At 38.4% G+C, this 20,944-nt stretch overlaps 1 protein-coding gene across 1 annotated transcript in view; it reads left to right on the top strand.

The window, feature by feature from the left end:
- The window catches only part of MLIP (muscular LMNA interacting protein), a 422,570-nt gene that overhangs the window by 60,180 nt on the left and 341,446 nt on the right, over positions 1-20,944 (top strand). Inside the window, exon 2 of the mRNA XM_073589143.1 lies at positions 13,935-13,988. Within this exon, the coding sequence (XP_073445244.1) occupies positions 13,935-13,988 (54 nt within the window). The remainder of the gene's footprint in view (positions 1-13,934; positions 13,989-20,944) is intronic.

Here is a 20,944-nt window from a genome sequence, read left to right as displayed (position 1 = left end):
ACAGCAGATGCAAGAAGGCACTGAAGGAACACAGGGACCACGGATACAGATGGGACCAGATGGCATACAGATAGGAACAGGCAGGTGCAGGCTTGTCAGGCTGGTATACAGAAGCACTGGCAGGTGCGGGCTGGATCAGCTGGTAGACAGATGAGCACTGGCAGGTGCGGACTGGGCCGGCTGATGTACAGATAAGCACTGTCTGGTGCAGGCTGCACCTGCTGATGTACAGATGAGCTCTGGCAAGTGCAGACTGAACCGGCTGATGTACAGATCAGCACTGACTAGCACGGACAGGACCAGCTGAAATATAGATGAGCACAGGCAGATGTGGACTCAACTGGCTTAAATTGAGATAGACAAGCAAGTACAGGCAGACGTGTACAGGACAGGTAGATTGTCTGACGGGTACTGGGGACCTGACAACTATCAGGCGTGCTAAGGACTAACTAACCATGTTGATCAGGCTTCTTCCTTAAATAGTTGTTTTCCCTCGGCTATTGACTGTGGACACATTAGGATAGTGCCCGCCATCTGTAAGAAAGAATGAGCATGCCCGCGAGAGTCCCAAGCGCCGAGCCCAGGGATCTGTGCACAGTACGCACACCCCAGGCATCAGCAGACACAGAGGAAGGAGGAAGTATGGGACGGGGCTGTGGTGGTGAGTAAGCCAGCGTCTTTGCCAAGGAAGAGGGAGAGCAAGCAGAGATGCCGGTGCTACAGCAATTTTTTTGGCCAAGACCACTATCTATGAGCTAGATGATGCTGTTTCTCTTTACATGGGAATTTTTCTTCATGGCTGCTACATGATTTGAGCCAATGACCTTTCACTTGGGAAACAACCTAAAAACACACTCAGCTGTTAGGGAATGTGAGAACAGGTTGTAATTTATAGTATACAGGAAAGAAAAAGATTTTCCCACTTCCAGGAGCAAAACAGTAATTCAGTAGTTTACAAACAGTTAATTGTAGAGTTGGGGTAAATCACTTGCTAAAATGTACTTTTAGGCTTTCTTGAAAAATAATCTCTTTTCTGTGATGTTACATACAGCTGACTCAAGTCCTTAACAAACCAAATAACTTTACTTTTTCTTATAACAGTTCATAGATTTCATCAAATGGATTAACAGAAAACATTTCAGTGGAAGAATTTAAAAAAGCAACATAAAAAGTCCATCAATTTCTACAAAAGCCTGGTCCATCTGAGCTGAAATAATGAAAATCAGAGTTGCAAATATAAATGTACTTAATTCAAAATCTACTTATTACTTGCTAAATGTAATATAAAATTACAGACAATATAATTGGATAATTAACTATATCATTATCATTACTTAAATGATAAATTACATTTATAGTATCACCATAAATTCCTAATATACCATCAAAGAGCATGATGCTGTAAATTTCACTATAAATAATAACAATAATTATAATTGGTATTGTAATCAGCAATAGGCAGTAGTAATTTTTTTGCTCTGCTCATAGTTATATTCTAATGTTTTATTATACTTTAATTTTGTGATTTTAGGTGTAGAGTAAATAAGGCATATACATTTTTTAAATAATTCATCTTCTGTTCTGTTTTAAAACATTGACCTTGAGGACTGCAACAGCACATGAGGTTGGGTTTTGATTGATTGTTAGCTAGAATGTGTCATGAAGATTTTATTTGTAAAGTTAGTGGTATAACTGTATAGATGCGAATATGGCAATACATATTATGCCTGCTTTGTAGTATTCTGATGTCCTATCAATGAGAAATGAAGTCTTGAAGCTGCATGAAAATTAGACTGTAAGTATAATTCAAGCATGTTGATGTGCTTGGAGTAGATTGACTTGTCCCCAATACATTTCCAGGCTAATGTGCTTGTGGCTTCAAATCTTGATTTATCAAAGTGTAATGAAGCTCTGTCAGTAATTACAAAGCAGTTCAAAAATTGCTAACACAGTCTGGCTTAGCGCAAGCCACTCTGCTTACCATATCCCAGAGGTTGCCCTGCACTTCCCCCTTTAACCCATTTACCCCCAAGGGTGGTTTGCATGTTAATGACCAGGCCAATTTTTACAATTCTGACCACTGTCGCTTTTATGAGGTAATAACTCTGGAATGCTTCCATGGATCCCAATGATTCTGACATTGTATTGTGCTTCATGATAATGGTAAAATTTCTTTGCTATTACTTGCGATTATTTGTGAAAAAAATGGAAATTGGGCAAAAATTTTGAATATTCTGCAATTTTCCAAATTTGAATTTTCATGCCCTTAAAACAGAGAAATATGTCACACAAAATAGTTAATAAATAACATTTTCCACATGTCTACTTTACATAGGCACAATTTTGGAACCAAAATTTTTTTCTTTTAGGGTTAAAAGTTGACCATCGATTTCTCATTTTTACAACACTATTTTTTTCTTTTCACATTTGAAGTCACTTTGAGGGGTCTATATGATAGAAAATACCCAAAAGTGACACCATTCTAAAAACTGCACCCTTCAAGGTGCTCAAAACCACATTCAAAAAGTTTATTAACCCTTCAGGTGCTTCTCAGGAATTTTTGGAATGTTTAAACAAAATGAACATTTAACTTTTTTTTCACAAAAAATTTAATTCAGATCCAATTTGTTTTATTTTACCAAGGGTAACAGGAGAAATTGGACCCCAAAAGTTGTTGTAAAATTTGTCCTGAGTACGCTGATACCCCCGATATATGCAAGTAAACCACTGTTTGGGCGCATGGCAGAGCTCGGAATGGAAGGAGCGCCGTTCGACTTTTCAATGCAAAATTGGCTGGAATTGAGATCAGATGCCATGTCGTGTTTGGAGAGCCCTTGATGTGCCTAAACAGTGGAAACCCCCCAATTCTAATTCTAACCCTAAACCCAACACACCCCTAACCATAATCCTAACCCAAACCATAACCCTAACCACAAACCTAATCCTAATCCCAACCATAATCCTAATCCCAACCCTAACCCTAATCCCAACTGTAACCCTAATCCCAACCGTAACCCTAACTCTAACTTTAGCCCCAACCCTATCCCTAACTTTAGCCCCAATTCTAACCCTAACTTTAGCCCCAACCCTAGCTCTAACTTTAGCCCCAGCCCTAATCCTAACTTTAGCTCCAACCCTAAACCTAACTTTAGCCCAACCCTAACCCTAACTTTAGCCCTAACCCTAGCCCTAACCCTAGTCCTAACCCTAATACTAGCCCTAGCCCTAACCCTAATGGGAAAATGGAAATAAATACATTTTTTATTTTATTATATTTCCCTTACTAATGGGTTAATAAAGGGGGTTGATTTATTATTTATAGTGGGTTTTTATGTTTGGCAGCTGTCATACACTAAAAGATGCTTTCTATTGCAAAAAATAGTTTTTACATCACCACACATTTTGAGAGCTATAATTTTTCCAGATTTTGGCCCACAAAAGTCATGTGAGGTCTTGTTTTTTTGTGGGACAAGTTGACGTTTTTATAGGTACCATTTTCAGGCACATGACATTTTTTGATCACTTTTTATTCCGATTTTTGTGAGGCAGAATGAATAAAAACCAGCAATTCATGAATTTCTTTTGGGGGGGCATTTACACCATTCTGCATGTGGTAAAATAATAAAAGCAGTTTTATTCTTCGGGTCAGTACGATTACAGCAATATCTTTTTTTCTGTTTTGGTGCTTTTATACAATAAAAACTATTTTATAGAAAAATTAATTATTTTGCATCCCTTTATTCTATGAACTATAACTTTTTTATTTTTCCGGTGATGGAGCTGTATAGCAGCTTGCTTTTTGCGGACCAAGATGCCATTTTCAGCGGTACCACATTTATTTATATCTGTCTTTTTGATTGCATGTTATCCCACTTTTTGTTTGGCGGTATGATGATAAAGCATTGTTTTTTGCCTTGTTTTTTTTTTTACTAGTGCTCACTAAAGGGGCTAACTAGTGGGACAGTTTTATAGGACAGGTCCTTATGGATGTGGCGATACTAAATATGTGTACATTTATTGTTTAGATTTTTTTATTCAAATATGTATTTATTGATGGAGTAAATATTTATTTTTTTATTATTTTTTAAAATATTTTTACAATTATTTTACTTTTTTTTATTTAATTCTTACTTTTACACCCTGTCTCACTGTGGGACACTGATTTTATGCAGCCTGATCGCTTCTATAGCATGCTATAGAAGATGTCACCGCTGTAGCTTCTGGGCACTGACTTGTGAGACTTCCTGTGGGGTCTCCAATCCAAAGGCAGAGGGGCTGTCACAACTGATAGCCTCTTTGCCTGCTCCATTGAATGCTGCGATCATGTTTGATCGCAGTGTTCCAGGGGTTAAAGTGCCAGGTGTGGTCCGTGACTGCTCCTGGCACTTAGTTATATAGAGCTGATTTGACACCCTGCCGCGATCAACTGCGCTCCCCCGTGAGCGTGACTGATCGTGATGAAGTACTATCTCATCCATGTGCCCTGGGCCCGTATGCCTATGGACGTCAGATGTCACTACAGGGATCTGGACTTAAATAGGCGCCCCTGGGCTGGGGCCATGGTATAAGCTGATGTTTGGTAGTGCAGGCTGGCAGGAGAGGTCAAAACCAAGAGGGAAGAAAAAGTACAAAATTAGAACCCTTAAGAATAGTCAGAAAACAATCTGATGTCAAAGCAAGGAACAATGATAACAACAAGGAGGTAAACAGACAGACCTGGACCCCAAGAAGCCCAAGGCTGCATCTGACAAAGCTCAAGTAGGGTGTGGGGCTCTCCAATTGACTGAAGCTGATAACTCTAGCTGGACAAGACACACCTTCATACTGTCAGACTGGGTGGCACTACAGGTCTCAGCCACCTTAATCTAAATGGCTGGACAGAGCCTGCTCTGTCCAGAACTTCTACTTTCAACATCTATTCTTTCCCCAGCGCTGCCTGCAGAATTAATATTAATTATAGTAATAATCATAATTGTAAAATTAATTTGCACTTATATTTACATATTGAATGATACCTTATAGTTTGAAAGTAACAAACATGGCAAATGACTAATAGTAATGAAAACAAGTAAAGTGAAATGATACAGCAAATTGCAAGTCTCCTAAGTGAAAGCTATGCAGAGCTTGCAGTTTATATACGGGTGTCAAAATAGGCACATATTGCTAATTTTGGAAGGAGGACTAGTGTCTTAAGTTTTCAAGTGGAACTGAAATAATGTGGTGTGAACCTATTACCCAGTCACTATCTAGGTAATATCGATTTATAGTGAAGGGTGATGTGATGCGGAGGGCTTAGCTGAGTGTTTATTAGAACACGCACTGTTGCATATGTGAAGTAGTGTGATTAATCATTCCAGAAATGTTTCTATGCTAAGGGAAGTAACAGAAGATATAAGATGATTATGTGTTAGGAAGCCAGCATCTGGGTTCACATTAAATACTTTCAACTTTATTTATTCAAAATGCATTTAAACCATTTTATTACAGACAATTTTCCAGATAATTTCTGGTACGTTTCATGAAAAATTATTCCCATGGCTGTAACTAGGAGCCACATTAGCCTATTTATGCAAAATTAATGCATTACATTTTCATGTGATTGAACATATGAAGCTAAATATATCTGAATATTTCTTGCCCCCCTTGTTAAATCATAATATATACCATCCATAAATTGTGCAATATCATATCAGTGTCATTTGTTTTTTTGACCTTGAACAAAGCGCTGGTCCGGCTCCAAATGATGTTGTTACTAATAAAAACCTTATCTGAAACTCTAAAGCCCCCGTTACACTAAACGATGTCCCAGCGATCCCACCAACGATCCGACATGATGGGATCGCTGGGACATCGTTAGGCTGATTGCTGGTGAGCTGACACATAGACAGCCCCAACGATCAAGACCAGCGACGCTGGACGCTGGTTTCTAATGTAATCGTCGGGTATCCAGGAGCCGCGGCTCCTGGATACCCGCTGTCTACCTTGGAAACCGGCATACCGACGTTTACATTAGAAACCAGTGTCCAGCGTCGCTGATCGCTGGTCTCTCGCTGCCACACGCAGCGATGCGTGCTGGGCAGCGGGAGACCAGCGATCAAAAAACAGCCCTGGCCGCTCGAACACGATCAGCAATAACCGGCAGGGGGACCGGTCGCTGATCCCTATCACACACAGCAATCTCGCTGGCGAGATCGCTGATGTGTCGCAAAATCAGCGATCTCGCTAGTGAGATCGCTGTGTGTGACGGGAACCTAAGGCTCCTCATTTCCTGCAGCGCAGCCCAACATAATTCTCTCCAGTCTAGTAAATGCACATCTAGAAGGTATCTCCTCCATCCAAGGGGCAGCAACAGTGGCTATTTACACTTAAATCGGTGTTGTGCCTTCATACAACACCTGCAGGTGAGCGCAATCACCGCCTCAGTGACGTTCTTTTCAAACGGTACTGTCATATTGTCTGCGCTTTTGCTCCTCTTTAGAGTTCTTCAACTAATAATTTCGGGCACGTTTTTGGCAAATGAGGTCCATGGCTGTGACCAAGGGCCCCATCAGCCTGCCATGCAAAGTTAGTGACATTAACCCTTTCAATTTCTTCAAAAAAGTTGTGATTAGCAGGAAATATGTTTCCTTGTTTTCTGTAAACCTGAGGTGTTTCCTACAGTTAGGTGTGTGTTATACAATAGTCTGATAAATATAGTCACTTGTATGCTTTTCTGTAGAATCTAACGTGGACTTGTTTTTAGGTGCTTGAAGGTTTGTGTAACCTTGAGAATTTTGCCATTTTTAAATGAAGAAATTATACAATATCAAAAGTCTTAGGCTATGTGCACACGTATGCAGAAAATTCCTGACTGAAAACCAGACTCCTTCCCAGAAAACGCGCGTTTTTTTCTGAACGGTTTTTGCACAAAAAACGCACGTTTTTTATGCGTTTTTTTCTGGAGCATCCCCAGACTCATAGAAAATAGCTATAAATGCAGAATTTTCCACAAAATTAATGAGCATGCTGCGTTTTTTTTGCAGAAAAAAACGTATCAATATGCACAAAAAGTGCGGAATTCATTAAAATGAATGGGATGCTTCTTTTAAGCATTTTTTAAGCGTTATATTTGGTAAAAACGCAAAAAAAATGCGAAAAAATACTTAGGTGTGCACATACCCTTGGTGTGAAAAGTATGTGAACTTTTGTTTTCAGTGCCTGGTAGCTCCCTCTTTCATTAAAATAAGCTCTGGAGGCAGATTCTCATGCTGATCAATGTCCCAGCCATAGTCCATAGTTCTTATATATTTAAGACTAAAATGGAATTTCTATGGAAGAAGACATCGGATAGTAGATATCATGTCATCAGCTTATTCAGGATCCTATGACCTACCTGCCCATATAGACGGCTTGGGATGTTTGATCCTACTGACAGATTTCCTTTGATGTGGACAGAGTAGGTATTTTTGTTTTTAACAGGCAAAAGTGAAAGTTTAAAAACATGCCCATGCTGTATGAGAATGAGTAAAGCAAAGTGCGAGTAGAAAGGCTAGCCTAATTGGATTTTAAGTATAATCTTCAAAACTATGGGAGAATTCTAATAACAATTTGCAGGCAATTGTTTAGTAGTTGTGAAAAAGAGGAAATCATAAAATTACAAGTATTATGTTGTCCACAATCCACCTCTGTCTCCAACCAAATCTAAAAAATCTACATCTTTATAGCGAGATGACGTGGTAGGCCTCGTCCATGTACTAAGTATAATACCATCATTTTACGTGTTTAATCTACACTCTTTGCAAATACATATGTAAATAAAGAATGCAACATATAGAATCAAAATAAGGACAATAAAATCAACAATTTGGCTTAATTACTAAGTTCACAATTTCAAGCAAACTCATCATAAACTCATTTGTGAAAATTAATTTCACTTGCTTTGTTGATAACTTAGGGTGTGAATTACTTACTGAGGTCTCATGAAAATCCAAAACCACTTCGCAAAACCCAAGCTAGGGATGCTTAAATGTCTGTTCAAGACGGATAGAGTGTGTGAGGGATGTCCAAACGCCACACTTGGAAACCAGGTTACTGTGACATAAGAGAAGACAATTGAAAGAAAAGCAAAAACCACCTGTGAAAGAGATAGGCAATGTTGCTATAGTCCAGCCAGTGTCCACAGAGTAAGACCCATAGATGAAAAGAGTGGCAGAGCTACTAAGAGATCTCACCTGCACCTGCTTAGTCCAGTCAATGGATCCTTATAGCTTGCACCAAAGAAAAAAAAAATGTATGGCCTGGTGTGGTCATAACAGAATGACATCAATATGTGATAAGAACCACTGAGAAGATCAAAAAAGAGGGACAATGGATTTGTCTTTAACTAGTGGTTACATTCAATTGATCATCTGCAAAAGTAGCATGATTATTTAGTTATTATTTTCCTAATCAATGATTTGTCCTAAGGTGTTAAAGCAGCACTAAGGTTTTTTTAATTGCAGTGCTGTATTGGTGCTACTAATCTAAGTCTCCTTCACCCAGTCTTACACTTACCAGCCACCATCTTCATCTGTTATCGGCGCCACTCCGTTCGGTCTTCTGCAGTTTGTGAGATGCCGGATCGCTTCAGTATTTGCTGGAGCAGTCTGGATGTAACAACTTAGTAACAGTGTATGAGAGCCAGAACGAGGCCTCATAGATTTATATTGAGAGCTTGTGACCGTTAACTCTGACTTCCTGCCAGTCAGATGTTGCGTTCATATGAAGGCGGCGCGGAACCAGAGCAGCGCCTGAAGAGCTGAAGACTGTGGATGGTAAGCATAATACTAGGGTCATGGAACTTAGATTAGTAGCACAACTTCAGTGTTGAAATAAGAAATAATGCTGGAGTGGTGCTTTACTTTACTACTTTTTCCGAGTGACAGTGACACACAAGCACAATGTGTTTCATCTGAACTCTGTTCCATTGTATCTTTCTGAATTGTTACTGCCTTTGTTTTGTAACTTAGATCATAGTGACTAGTCAGCTATAAAACAATTGCTGGAAATATTCCCTTCAAAACACAGATTTCTTTTTCCTATCTTAGAGAGTTGATTTAATGCCTCTTGTGAGTTATTTAGATTGGAAAGTGATTGGTTTCATATCTTAAAGTATGCATCAATCAACTTGAAATCTATTGTAGTTCTGCTTGAGTGGTGACTTTCCATTTTGACAGAAGATGGTTTTATTTTGATAAAAGCAATATTTTGGAATACATTCCGCCGGAAATGTTATTTTGACTTGATCATTCAGATGTAAAAAAAATCGCAGGAAATGTTGACATAATTTAAAAATTAAATGATCTGTGATATGATCCCAGGAGCTATGTGGAATATCACCTACATAAATAGGTTTGTGTTTGACAATATCCTTATTGTCTAGAAATTATGCTAATGTTAGTATAAATTTGTGCATTGAAATAACATGAAAACTGGAATACTAAAGGAAAATAATGCTGAATCAACTATTGCAAATAATATTGAATGTATACCACATCAAATAGCAAAACAACGTAAGGCAGCTCCTCAGTACCACAAGACCTCTTCCCTAGGAGCTTGGCAGCTTGATCAGAGGCCATATATTAATTTGGAAGGAAAACCAGCAACCTCTCTTCTCTGCAAGAGCAACAGGAATGTCAGAAAACTAAAAAGAAGAATGAAAAACCAGGAGGAAAACAGAGTACCAGGTGAAAATATAGTAACATTCAAAATAAATTGTATTCAGTATCACAAGACAAATAAAAGAATTATACAATGAAATAACACAGACTCCAAGACAGTGCGAATAAGAAAGTCAGCCATTACAAAAAAATCAGATCAGTCTAGTACCAATGTGAAATCACAGTTAGATCACAGCCTCAGAAAAAACCATCCCAAGTAAACAGGTAAAGCAAGTCACAGACCAAAATACATACTAATGCCAAGGGAAAAGATTACCGAGGCTGTAGAACAAAGCAATGGTTAACCCAGGGCCAGATGTCGGCACCCCGACCCACGTTTCGCTGGCACAAATGCTGCTTTCTCAAGGGGATGGTATCAATGTTACTCAAGGACTTTCAAGTACCCATAGTAATGTGACACATGGTCAAAATTGACCAGTCATCATGGCATTGCGGTGCATGCGCAATGAACACAGTAGGTCCTGTGACAGCAGCACAGGGCATCATATGTCAAAGCGCACGAGCAGGGAATGCAATCCCCAGGCATGCACCTCAGACCTGAAGATGCCCAGCCGCTCACAGGATCTGGTGAGTAACAAACCGCATGTGCTCGGCCAGATAACTCACCGAGATAGAAATAACACAATAGCGAGACAACCCCAATCAGGAGGCATTCCCACATACAAATGCTGATGTAAGTAGGAACATAATAAATAAATAAAACCGGTAGCATTCCATATGTTATCATGTGATACATGTCTCAGAATAAATACATAATAATGCAATACACCCTATATATTATCTTGGATATTTCGCAATTGTGATACAACAGAGTGCTGATTCAGATGCCAGTAAAAGGAAGGAAAATAAATCTGATTTATGAAGCGAAGGTCAAGGTACACATCAAAAATCCATGATCACTGTAAAGGGACATAAATAACAGAAATATATAAGCAAAAAATAATAAAATTAAAAACGAGAATAATATAAACAAGAAAAACATTCAGAAAACAGGATGGGCACATAGGACCATAGAGAAAGTATATGTGTAAAATCTTTATAAAAAGGAGGCAAAACTAATGTGTCTTGAAAATATGTATTTCTATTAAATAAGCATGTACAGTACTGAAATGCATTAGTAAGCCAATGTAACATAACAATTGCAAGACCAAAGTGGAGTGGTTTCCTATAGATAGCAGCAATCATTTTGAAAAGGGCCTTGGACACACAATTATTGTTGGACTGTGATTGCCTTCTATGGGCCTCTCCTTAACTTTTCCCTTGCATTAGTTTTGGCAACTATATTCCATTGTTTAAAAGCAAGATTATGAATTTCCCTAAGTTGGATAAGAGTCTAAGCCCAATGTGTCAATTGTCATTCATGCCCCCTCAACTGAGAATTTTCAATAGCGTTAATTGTTATACTTCCCAATGTTAGAGAAATGCAGACCAATATGTCAAATATGCCATGCTAATTTACGTTTTTTGCATATGCATAGTAACAATAATTGACACATAAATATATTTGTCTCGTACCTAGAATATACAACTTTTTTATTTTTATTTAGAAATACAATTATAAATATGTAAAATTTCATGCCAATATGTCAACCAAGCACCTTTTTTCATCATTGTTAAGTTTCAGCTCATATATTAAAAAATAGTGCAATAAATGGTGTAAAAAATTAATAAATTTGGCTTATGTACTATATTTTGCAGACTATAACATGCACCGGACCATAAGACGCACCCCAAATTTGGAAGAAAAAATAGGAAAAAATGTTTTTTAATAAAATGGTGGTCCGTCTTATAATCCAAATTTCTACTAGCTTACTAGGTGGCAGCTGCTGCTTGAAGCTGGTGGTGGCAGTACTGGGGCGATGCTATGGGCCTGGGCTGAGAGTAGGGGGTGTCTCAGTTGTGCAAGGCGTCAGCTGTGCAAGGCTGTGGGCCTTGGGCTTCAAGAAAATGTCAGCAAGCAGGAACGGAGTCACAGTTCTGCCCATTGAGTTCCCAGTGATGAGCTTCAGGATACTGGCCACCGGAGGTGGCGCATGCACAGATTGAAATCTCAATGATATTTCTCTGTGTGTACAGGAGATGTCATAGCAGACAGCCTCCACCCTTTAGCCTGGAGACATTTGGAATTTAGACAGGAAGTATGCAAGAGGAAATCTCATGAAAAATGCAGAATACAAATCATTTTGTAACTAGAAATACTGGTATTCTGAATGTAAACATAACAACTCATTATGAGAAGATAATGAAAACAATTGGTACATTTTAAAGGGAACCTGTTAGCTGATTCATGCGTCTCTTCATTGGCTGCATAATTGTAAGTTTGAAACATACTTTGAAAAGCCCACGGAAAATGTGACTAGTCCAAGGCAGGTTTCAGGTAGCTTCTACCCACTTGGCTCCCCATGACTGTGAGGTCTCTCTGTATATGTGTGTGTGTAGGAAGAGACCTGTCAGTCTGCGATCTAGGGAGTAGTCATCTGAAAAGCATAGTCATCCAAGAGGCCTAGTCAATGGGCAACTTTTCAACAGATGTATTCTTTAAAAGCATTTCAACGTAAAACATACACAGCTGGAATGACCAATGTCTTATTCATGCAGCCTGTAGGTGGGACAGCATGAATCAGCAGCCAGGTTTACTATAATTTGCATGGTGGGTGTTGCAACCTCCGATTTTATGAGCCAGCGATACAAATACAGCCTCTATTTATTTCATTGAACTTGGCAAGAAAATAGTGAAAATAATAATTAAAAATATATGAAAGCATGAAAACCATGGTTCTTTGGTTTTGGATACATAATTAGTCACCAAGGCCATAGAGGAACAATTAGCCTGCCTTCGCCCACAATCTTAGAATGAGTATTCATTTCATTGTGGATATGTAAGGGACGTGAATATATAAACATTATTTGCTTGAAGAACAGAAAGAGGTGTCATGGGTGAAGTAAAGCCTAAGTACAACTCCATTATGATTCATATATTATATATTTCAGTAACTTGCACTTCAGAAATTAGCCGAATATATATATATATATATATATATATATATATAATGTACATATAACCATTCTGCTGCATAAATCAAGTTTCTGAAGATGTGCTTCCAATCATAATGGGTTCAAAGCTATAATGGAAGTCTCATCTTAGGTACAGCTACCAAGGTCATTTTTGTTCCAAAGGAAATGTCAGAAAATATTAACCCATATAATTCCAAGATTTCATTTGATTTGATATTTACATTTATCCTGTAAGCTAGAATCAGTAAGTCAAAACCATGGAAATATTGTTACCAACAAACTGGCCTATATTTCCGTTAACTTTTTTTTTTAATCAAATTAATGCAAACAATGGATATTCATTTAATAAATGTCCTTGGAAACTGTTTTCCATAATGAATACCGAGCAGTGCTACTATTTAACATTTCTAGAGCGTGTCTGCTGATTGTTGCCTGAAGGTTGCCGAATAATCATTTGTTTTGAAAAAAGAAAACAAAATTTTGCTTTACAGTATGCAAAAATAAGGAGTAAATCCACAAGCATGTAAAATTTATTAGGAAGTAAATACTCAAGACTAATGCATCCAAAAAATAATTCTGCTGTAAGATTGCTATAGTGGTATGAAAGCAGAAGACAGATTTAGGCTTGCTGGACGCTTGGTATTCTTGTCTCTGAGTACTGACACTTACAACATGATAAATCTCAGCAGAAAACACTATTGTGACCTCCAGAAAGCATGAAATATTTATAGCGAGTGTGAAATGATCAGTGCAAATTCCTCGCAGATTGTTCCAGGCAATGTCAGGTATGGATTTGTTAGCAACGTTGTTAAATACCAAATTCCGTGCATTATACATGTTCACATTCTCCAGCTATTAATAATTTCGTTCAAGGAGTGGGAATTGTGGCTGAGTTAAGGGAATATTATAAAGGCCACATGTGACTATATTATTGCCTGAGCTGTGCATCCAATTAGTTCTCACACTTTTCAAGAAGGTCAAATTACTTTTGTGCAGAACTATCAAATCTTTTGCAATAAAATCATTAGCCATATAAAAGAAAATGTTAAATAATCTTGAAGGTTGAAAGGCTTAGAGGTTGATCTATAACTCTATTTTTATTGCCCAACAATATGTTACATGAGTGTAGTAATTCGTTTTGTGATACAAATAATGAATATATTCAAACTTGACAGATATTAGATGTGTAAATGAATTCATTGACTCTTTTCTTTATTACAGGACACATCCAATCCCTATAAAGAACACATTAAGTTCCAAGAGATGGAATCTTTGGTAAGTACTGCTTTGTGTATGGTTTAAACAATTTACAATCTTAATAAGGGCCCAAAATCTCCACTAAAGAGACCCAAGTGTTATAATTCAAATATAGTAAGGTGGAGGCCCTTTTACAAATTTTGCATTGGCGCTCAGAAGTATTAATCCCTTCATGACCTGAGGGTTTTTCACTTTTGCATTTCTGTTTTTTGTTCCCTGTCTTCCCAAAGCCATAACTTTTTTTTTTTCAGGCAATGTGGCCAGCTGAGTGCTTGTTTTTTTGCGGGATGAGTTGCACTTTTAAATGAAATCATTGGTTTTGTCATATCATGTACTGGAAAACAAAAAAAAACCAAAGTGCTATGAAATTCAAAAAAAAGTGCAATTCCATAATTGTTTTTTTGGGTGTTATTTTTTACTATGTTTACTAAATGCTAAAACAGAACTGCCATTATGATTTTCTAGGCCATTACGAGTTTACAGATACCAAGCATGTAGAGGTTATGTTTTTTTTAGATGGTGAAAAAAAAATCCAAATGTATGAAAAAAAAATTGGTGCCATTTTACGAGGTCTGTGGCATCTCTATTTTTTGGGATCTGTGGCTGGGTGAGTGGTTATTTTTTGCGCTCCGAACTGAAATTTTTATTTTTTTGGTGCAGATACAATGTTTTGATTAACTGTTATTTCATTTTACTGCAACATTGTGGTGACCTCGTAAATGTAATTCTGTTGTTTTGATTTTTTTTCTCTCAAGAGCGATAAAGTATTTCTCAAGCTTTCTAGCTGTGTTCTTACTTCCTTCATCCTCCACTGTAATGAGCACCTTGTGGTCCTTCATAGTTGGAATAGGACTTCTCTAGACCTCCGGAACTGGTTTGCATGCTACCTTTCTGTAGCACACTCCTAGTTGTCTAGGGGAATTCTGCCTCTCTCATCTCTTTATTGCTGTGGCTGGTACTCACTGATGGTGAAAGGAACCTTCTGGCTACTTCTCCAATCTCTGAACTCCGGCCGTTTAACCCCTTACCTACAATTGACGTAATATTCCGTCCATGTGACCATGGACCTAATTACCATGGACGGAATATTACGTCATCGCGATCAGCGGCGCCCACGTGGTGAGCGCCGCTGATCGCGGCTGAGTGTCAGCTAATGATCATAGCTGACACCCGGCACAATGTGTCAGGGGCGGTCACGGACCGCCCCCGACACGTTAACCCCTTGCACACCGCGATCAAACACGATCACGGTGTACTGGGGGTTAAAGGGAAGCATCGGCAGGGAGGGGGCTCCCTCCGTGCTTCCCTGAGCCCCCCACGGCAGCACAATGTGCAGCGCTGCTGCCGGGGGCTCCTTTCCTGCAGGAAGCTGGCTTCCTCAGTGCCTGCAAAGCGCAGGCATGAGGAAGCCTGTGCAGTGCCTGTGACAGATCGCTGATCTGTCACAGTGATCTGTGATGTGACAGATCAGCGATCTGTCACAGGACAGTTATGTCCCCCCTGGGACATTGTAATAAAGTAAAAAAAAAATAAAAAAAAGTGTAAAAATAATTTAAAAAAAAATCGCTAAATAAATTAAAAAAAAAAAAAATATTCCCCAATAAATTCATTTTTTGGAAATAAAAAAAACCAAAACAATAAAAGTACACATATTTGGTATCGCCGCGTCCGTAACGACCCGCCCTATAAAACTGTCCCAATAGTTAACCCCTTAAGCGAACCCCTTAAAAAATAAAAATAAAAAACCAAGCAAAAAATAATGATTTATTATCATACCGTCGAACAAAAAGTGCAATAACGCGCGATCAAAAAGACGCATATAAATATCCATGGTACCGCTGAAAATGTCATCTTGTCCCGCAAAAAACGAGCTGCCATACAGCATCATCAGCGAAAAAATAAAAAAGTTATAGCTCGCAGAATAAAGTGATGCAAAAATAATTATTTTTTATATAAAATTGTTTTCATTGCATAAAAGCGCCAAAACATAAAAAAACGACCTAAGTGAGGTATCGCTGTAACTGTACTGACCCGAAGAATAAAACCGCCTTATAAATTTTACCGCACCCGGAACGGCGTAAATGCACCACCCAAAAGAAATTCATGAAACGCTGGTTTTTGTTCATTCTGCTTCCCAAAAAACGAAATAAAAAGTGATCAAAAAATGTCACATGCCCGAACATGATTCCAATAAAAGCGTCAACTCGTCCCACAAAAAATAAGACCTCACATGACTCGGTGGATCAAAATATGGAAAAATTATAGCTCTCAATATGTGGTGATGCAAAAACTATTTTTACAATAAAAAGCATCTTTTAGCGTGCGACAGCTGCCAAACATAAAAACCGCCATAAATAGTAAATAAAACCCCCCGTTATCACCCCCTTAGTTAGGGAAAAATAATAAAATTAAAAAAATGTATTTATTTCCATTTTCCCATTAGGGTTAGGGCTAGGGCTAGAGTTAGGGCTAGGGTTAGGGTTTGGGCTAGGGTTAGGGTTAGAATTGGGGGTTTCCACTATTTGCGCACATCAGGTGCTCTCCAAACGCAACATGGCGTCTGATCTCAATTCCAGCCAATTCTGCGTTGAACAAGTCAAATGGTGCTCCTTCCCTTCCAAGCTCTGCCATGCACCCAAACAGTGTTTTACCCCCTCATATGGGGTATCAGCCTACTCAGGACAATTTGCAAAACAACTTTTGGGGTCCTATTTCTCCTGTTGCCCTTAGGAAAATAAAAATTTTGGGGCAAAAATATCATTTTTGTGGAAAAATTTTTTTTTGTTATTTTCACGCCATAGCGTTATAAACTTCTGTGAAGCACTTGGGGGTTCAAAGTTCTCACCACACATCTAGATAAGTTCCTTGGGGGGTCTAGTTTCCAAAATGGGGTCATTTGTGGGGGGTTTCCACCGTTTTGGTACATCAGGGGCTTTCCAAACGCGACATGGTGTCCGATCTCAATTCCAGCCAAAAAAGTCAAATGGCGCTGCTTGCCTTCCGAGCTCTGCCATGTGCCCAAATAGTCATTTACATCCACATATGGGGTATCAGCGTACTCAGGACAAATTGCACAATAACTTTTAAGGTCCTGTTACCCTTGGGAAAATAAAAATTGGGGGTGAAAAGATCATTTTGTGGAAAAAATATGATTTTTTAATTGTACCGCTGTACATTATAAACTTCTGTGAAGCCCTTGTGGGTTCAAAGTTCTCACCACATATCTAGATAAGTTCCTTAGTGGGTCTAGTTTCAAAAATGGGGTCACTTGTGGGGGGTTTCCACTGTTTAGGTACATCAGGGGCTCTCCAAACGCGACATGGCGTCCGATCAGAATTCCAGCCAATTTTGCATTGAAAAAGTCAAACGGCGCTCCTTCCCTTCTGAGCTCTGCCATGCACCGAAACAGTGGTTCCCCCCCACATATCAGGTATCAGCATGCTCAGGACAAATTGCACAATAATTTTTGCAGTCCATTTTCTCTTGTTACACTTGGTAAAATAAAAAAAATTGAACCTGAAGTAATTTTTTTTGTGAAAAAAAGTTAAATGTTAATTTTTTTTAAATATTCCAAAAATTCCTGTGACGCACCTGAAGGGTTAATAAACTCCTTGAATGTGGTTTTAAGCACCTTAAGGGGTGCAGTTTTTAGAATGGTGTCACTTTTGGGTATTTTCTATCATATAGACCCCTCAAAGTGGCTTCAAATGTGATGTGGTCCGTAAAAATAAAATGGTGTTGCAAAAATGAGAGATCGCTGGTCAACTTTTAACCCTTATATCTTACTAACAAATAAAAATTTTGGTTCCAAAATTGTGCTGATGTAAAGTAAACATGTGGCAAATGTTACTTATTAACTTTTTTGTGTGCCATATCTCTGTGATTTAAGGGCATAAAAATTCAAAGTTGGAAAATTGCGGAATTTTCAAAATTTTCGCCAAATTTCCATTTTTCTCACAAATAAACGCAAGTTATATGAATGAAATTTTACCACTAACATGAAGTACAATATGTCACGAGAAAACATTGTCAGAATCACCGGGATCCATGGAAGCGTTTCAGAGTTATTACCTCATAAAGGGACAGTGGTCAGAATTGTAAAAATTGGCCCGGTAGTTAACGTGCAAACCACCCTTGGTAGTGAAGGGGTTAAGAACTCAGTTGCTGTTGTACTGGTTATGGAAACTTGCCATTCTTTCCCAAGACCTTCTGTCACTGAACACACTTCCAAACTTGTGGCCTTCTTCAATAAGACTTATATCTTCATTAGCTGTCTATCAACCAGGAATTAGCTCCCTGAGCCCTCTTAACTCCTTCCAAACTAGGCTGGTACTTACAATGAACTCTGTCACCTCTAAATAACCAGGAAGCTACAGATCACCTGAAATAAGACACATAAAACAGATGGCCAATGCAATAAAATATGAGAAGTCTTCAGAGACTATGTTTAAATGACTTCTTCACCTTTATAGCTGCACCAAGTTCTATAAGGGGCACATGCTTTCCATCATGCATTGTAGCTATTCATCCATTGTGTCCTACCATTTTAAAAAAAAGGGTGGGGTGATGTATAAATGCTAAATGTATTGAATTTATACATCAATTTTTTAGTATAAAAGCCTTAATGAATTGCCTCGTAGCTTGATTGACTTGTAAGCGTATAAAAGTCTATAGATTGACCTGCATTTTATTTTGTGCTATATTCTTGGCTAATGATTGCCATATTACATACCACATTTTTTTATTTTGTATATAATTTGTACCAATTAACATTTATTATATACAAAATTTCTGAATGATCCTTGCCATGTACCTGAATTCGGTTGTCAGATATTGTTCCACTAATGAGAAACATATTAACTTCCCACATACAGCACCCTTCATTTTGATAAGTATCTAACCTTTGAAATAACAATGAAAATTGTAAAAATAACAATGAAAATTTCCAAAAATGTATGACAAAATAAAAGTGAAATAAAATACCCATAACTTTTGATCTTCAAATATATGAGTATTAGACAAATGTTTGAAATATTTGGTGACCAAACAACCTTCTGTATTTGTAACTAACATGGGATTTTACATGTCACGTTATGTACTACGTATGAGAGAGGTATTAGTAAATTTCATTTGTTTTTCAAATAATTTTTATTAATTTTTCATAAGAGAAGGAAGGGTGAACAAAAGGGAAAAGGGAATAATATAAAACTTAGAGAACTCTTTTATAATAGATGCTTTGCAAAACAGGCCATACAATATACTTCATAAACATAAAACATTTTACTGTTGTATTTACCTTAATAATATTAAACTAAAGACAAAACAAACCTAACACTACTACCAATCCAGACTTAAAGCTTATCCTTAGTCGCATTCCTGTAGGAACCGTAAGCAGCTTATTGTAACTACAAAAATTTTGAGTTCCACCGAGCCCACTTTGTGTGGTATTTATTCAAAGAGTTGCTATTAAAAACAAATCTTTCTTCTGTAGAGCTATGGAAACATAATGTGTCTAGAATATCTGAGAAGGAAGGGTTATCTGATTTTTTCCAAAAAAATGCTAATGAATTTTTTCTAGTTAAAAAGATGTGAATCATTATATATTTGGTTGAAGGATTGATACTCTCCAGATCTAAAGAGAGAAGTACCATCTGCGGGGTTACAGTAATTTCACTATCATGTAAAGTATTAATATGGATTTTGACTTCCTTCCAGAGGATTTTTAGTTTTGGACAGCTCCAAAAGATATAATATAAATTGCCAGGGTTTCCACATCCTCTCCAACATTGGGATGAGATCTCCTGATTAGAGTTGAGCGACTTTTGGTTTTTTAGGGTCGCGTTTCGTTTCGTGAAACCCGACTTTTCCAAAAGTCGGGTCGAGCAAGATCGTCCGATTATAGGGAAAAGTCGGGGTCGTCCCGAAACACGAAACCCAATGTAAGTCAATGGGGAATAAAAGTCGGCAGTGAGAGGAGGACAGGAAACACACCTACAGTGCCCATTTGAATGCCAAAAGCATCAATTCTTCTTTCTTAAGCTTGTCAACCTTAATTAACTTCATAATACAAGTTACGCACTGAAAAATGGGGGTTATTTGGCTACAAACTGTGGGGGGGAGGGCTGGCTCCAGGTTTTCATGTGCCCTGGGCGAAAGAGCGCCCCTTTAACACATACCACAACTCATCATGCTCCGATACGGCAGAGAAATAGCGGTATAGTACAATGAAAAATACCTCACTTTTTACATCTCATGACGAGGCCCATCTATTTCTCCATACAGAATCATTGGTCCCATATAATGTTTGAAACAGTATATGATGAGCTCCACATAATGCTACAGTATATGTTGGTCCCCATGGATGAAGCTCCACTGTCTTATGGGCCCAAATAATGCTCCAAACATAATGGGCCCCATTTCTAATGCTCTAGTGTATAATGGGCCCTGTAAATGCTGCTCCAGTGTCTGATGTCCACCTTTGGAATGTTCCAGTGTATGGTGGGCCCCATCTATCATTCTCCAGAGTATAGTGCTCCCCAAAAATTGCTGTCCCAACATTGAAAACAATCAAATAAGTCTCCTCGCTAGGGAATCCCTGTACTTGTCAGGACAGGTGCTGTAGCTTGCTTAACAGCTCGCCAGCCGTTCTCACGCCCAGTATGGATTACACGTGATTGCACAAAGGTGAGAAAGGGTACCGTATCCCCAGATAACATGTATGGATAGCGTACTCATTCAAAATATATGTCTCAGGAGGCAGGCTCAGACGGTGTTAGGCCCAGTATGGATTGCACGTGATTGCACAAAGGTTAGAAAGGGTACCGTATCCCCGGATAACATGTATGGATAGCGTACACATTCAAAATATATGTCTATACAGCATGAGGCAGGCTCAGACGGTGTTAGGCCCAGTATGGATTGCACGTGATTGCACAAAGGTTAGAAAGGGTACCGTATCCCCGGATAACATGTAT

The sequence above is a fragment of the Dendrobates tinctorius genome, unplaced genomic scaffold (assembly GCF_039654945.1).
Source record: "Dendrobates tinctorius isolate UK_male_01 unplaced genomic scaffold, ASM3965494v1 ptg000107l, whole genome shotgun sequence".
In the NCBI taxonomy this organism is placed as follows: domain Eukaryota; kingdom Metazoa; phylum Chordata; class Amphibia; order Anura; family Dendrobatidae; genus Dendrobates; species Dendrobates tinctorius.
Note: the sequence above shows the minus strand (reverse complement) of the source record. Positions and strands in the feature narration are given on the sequence as shown.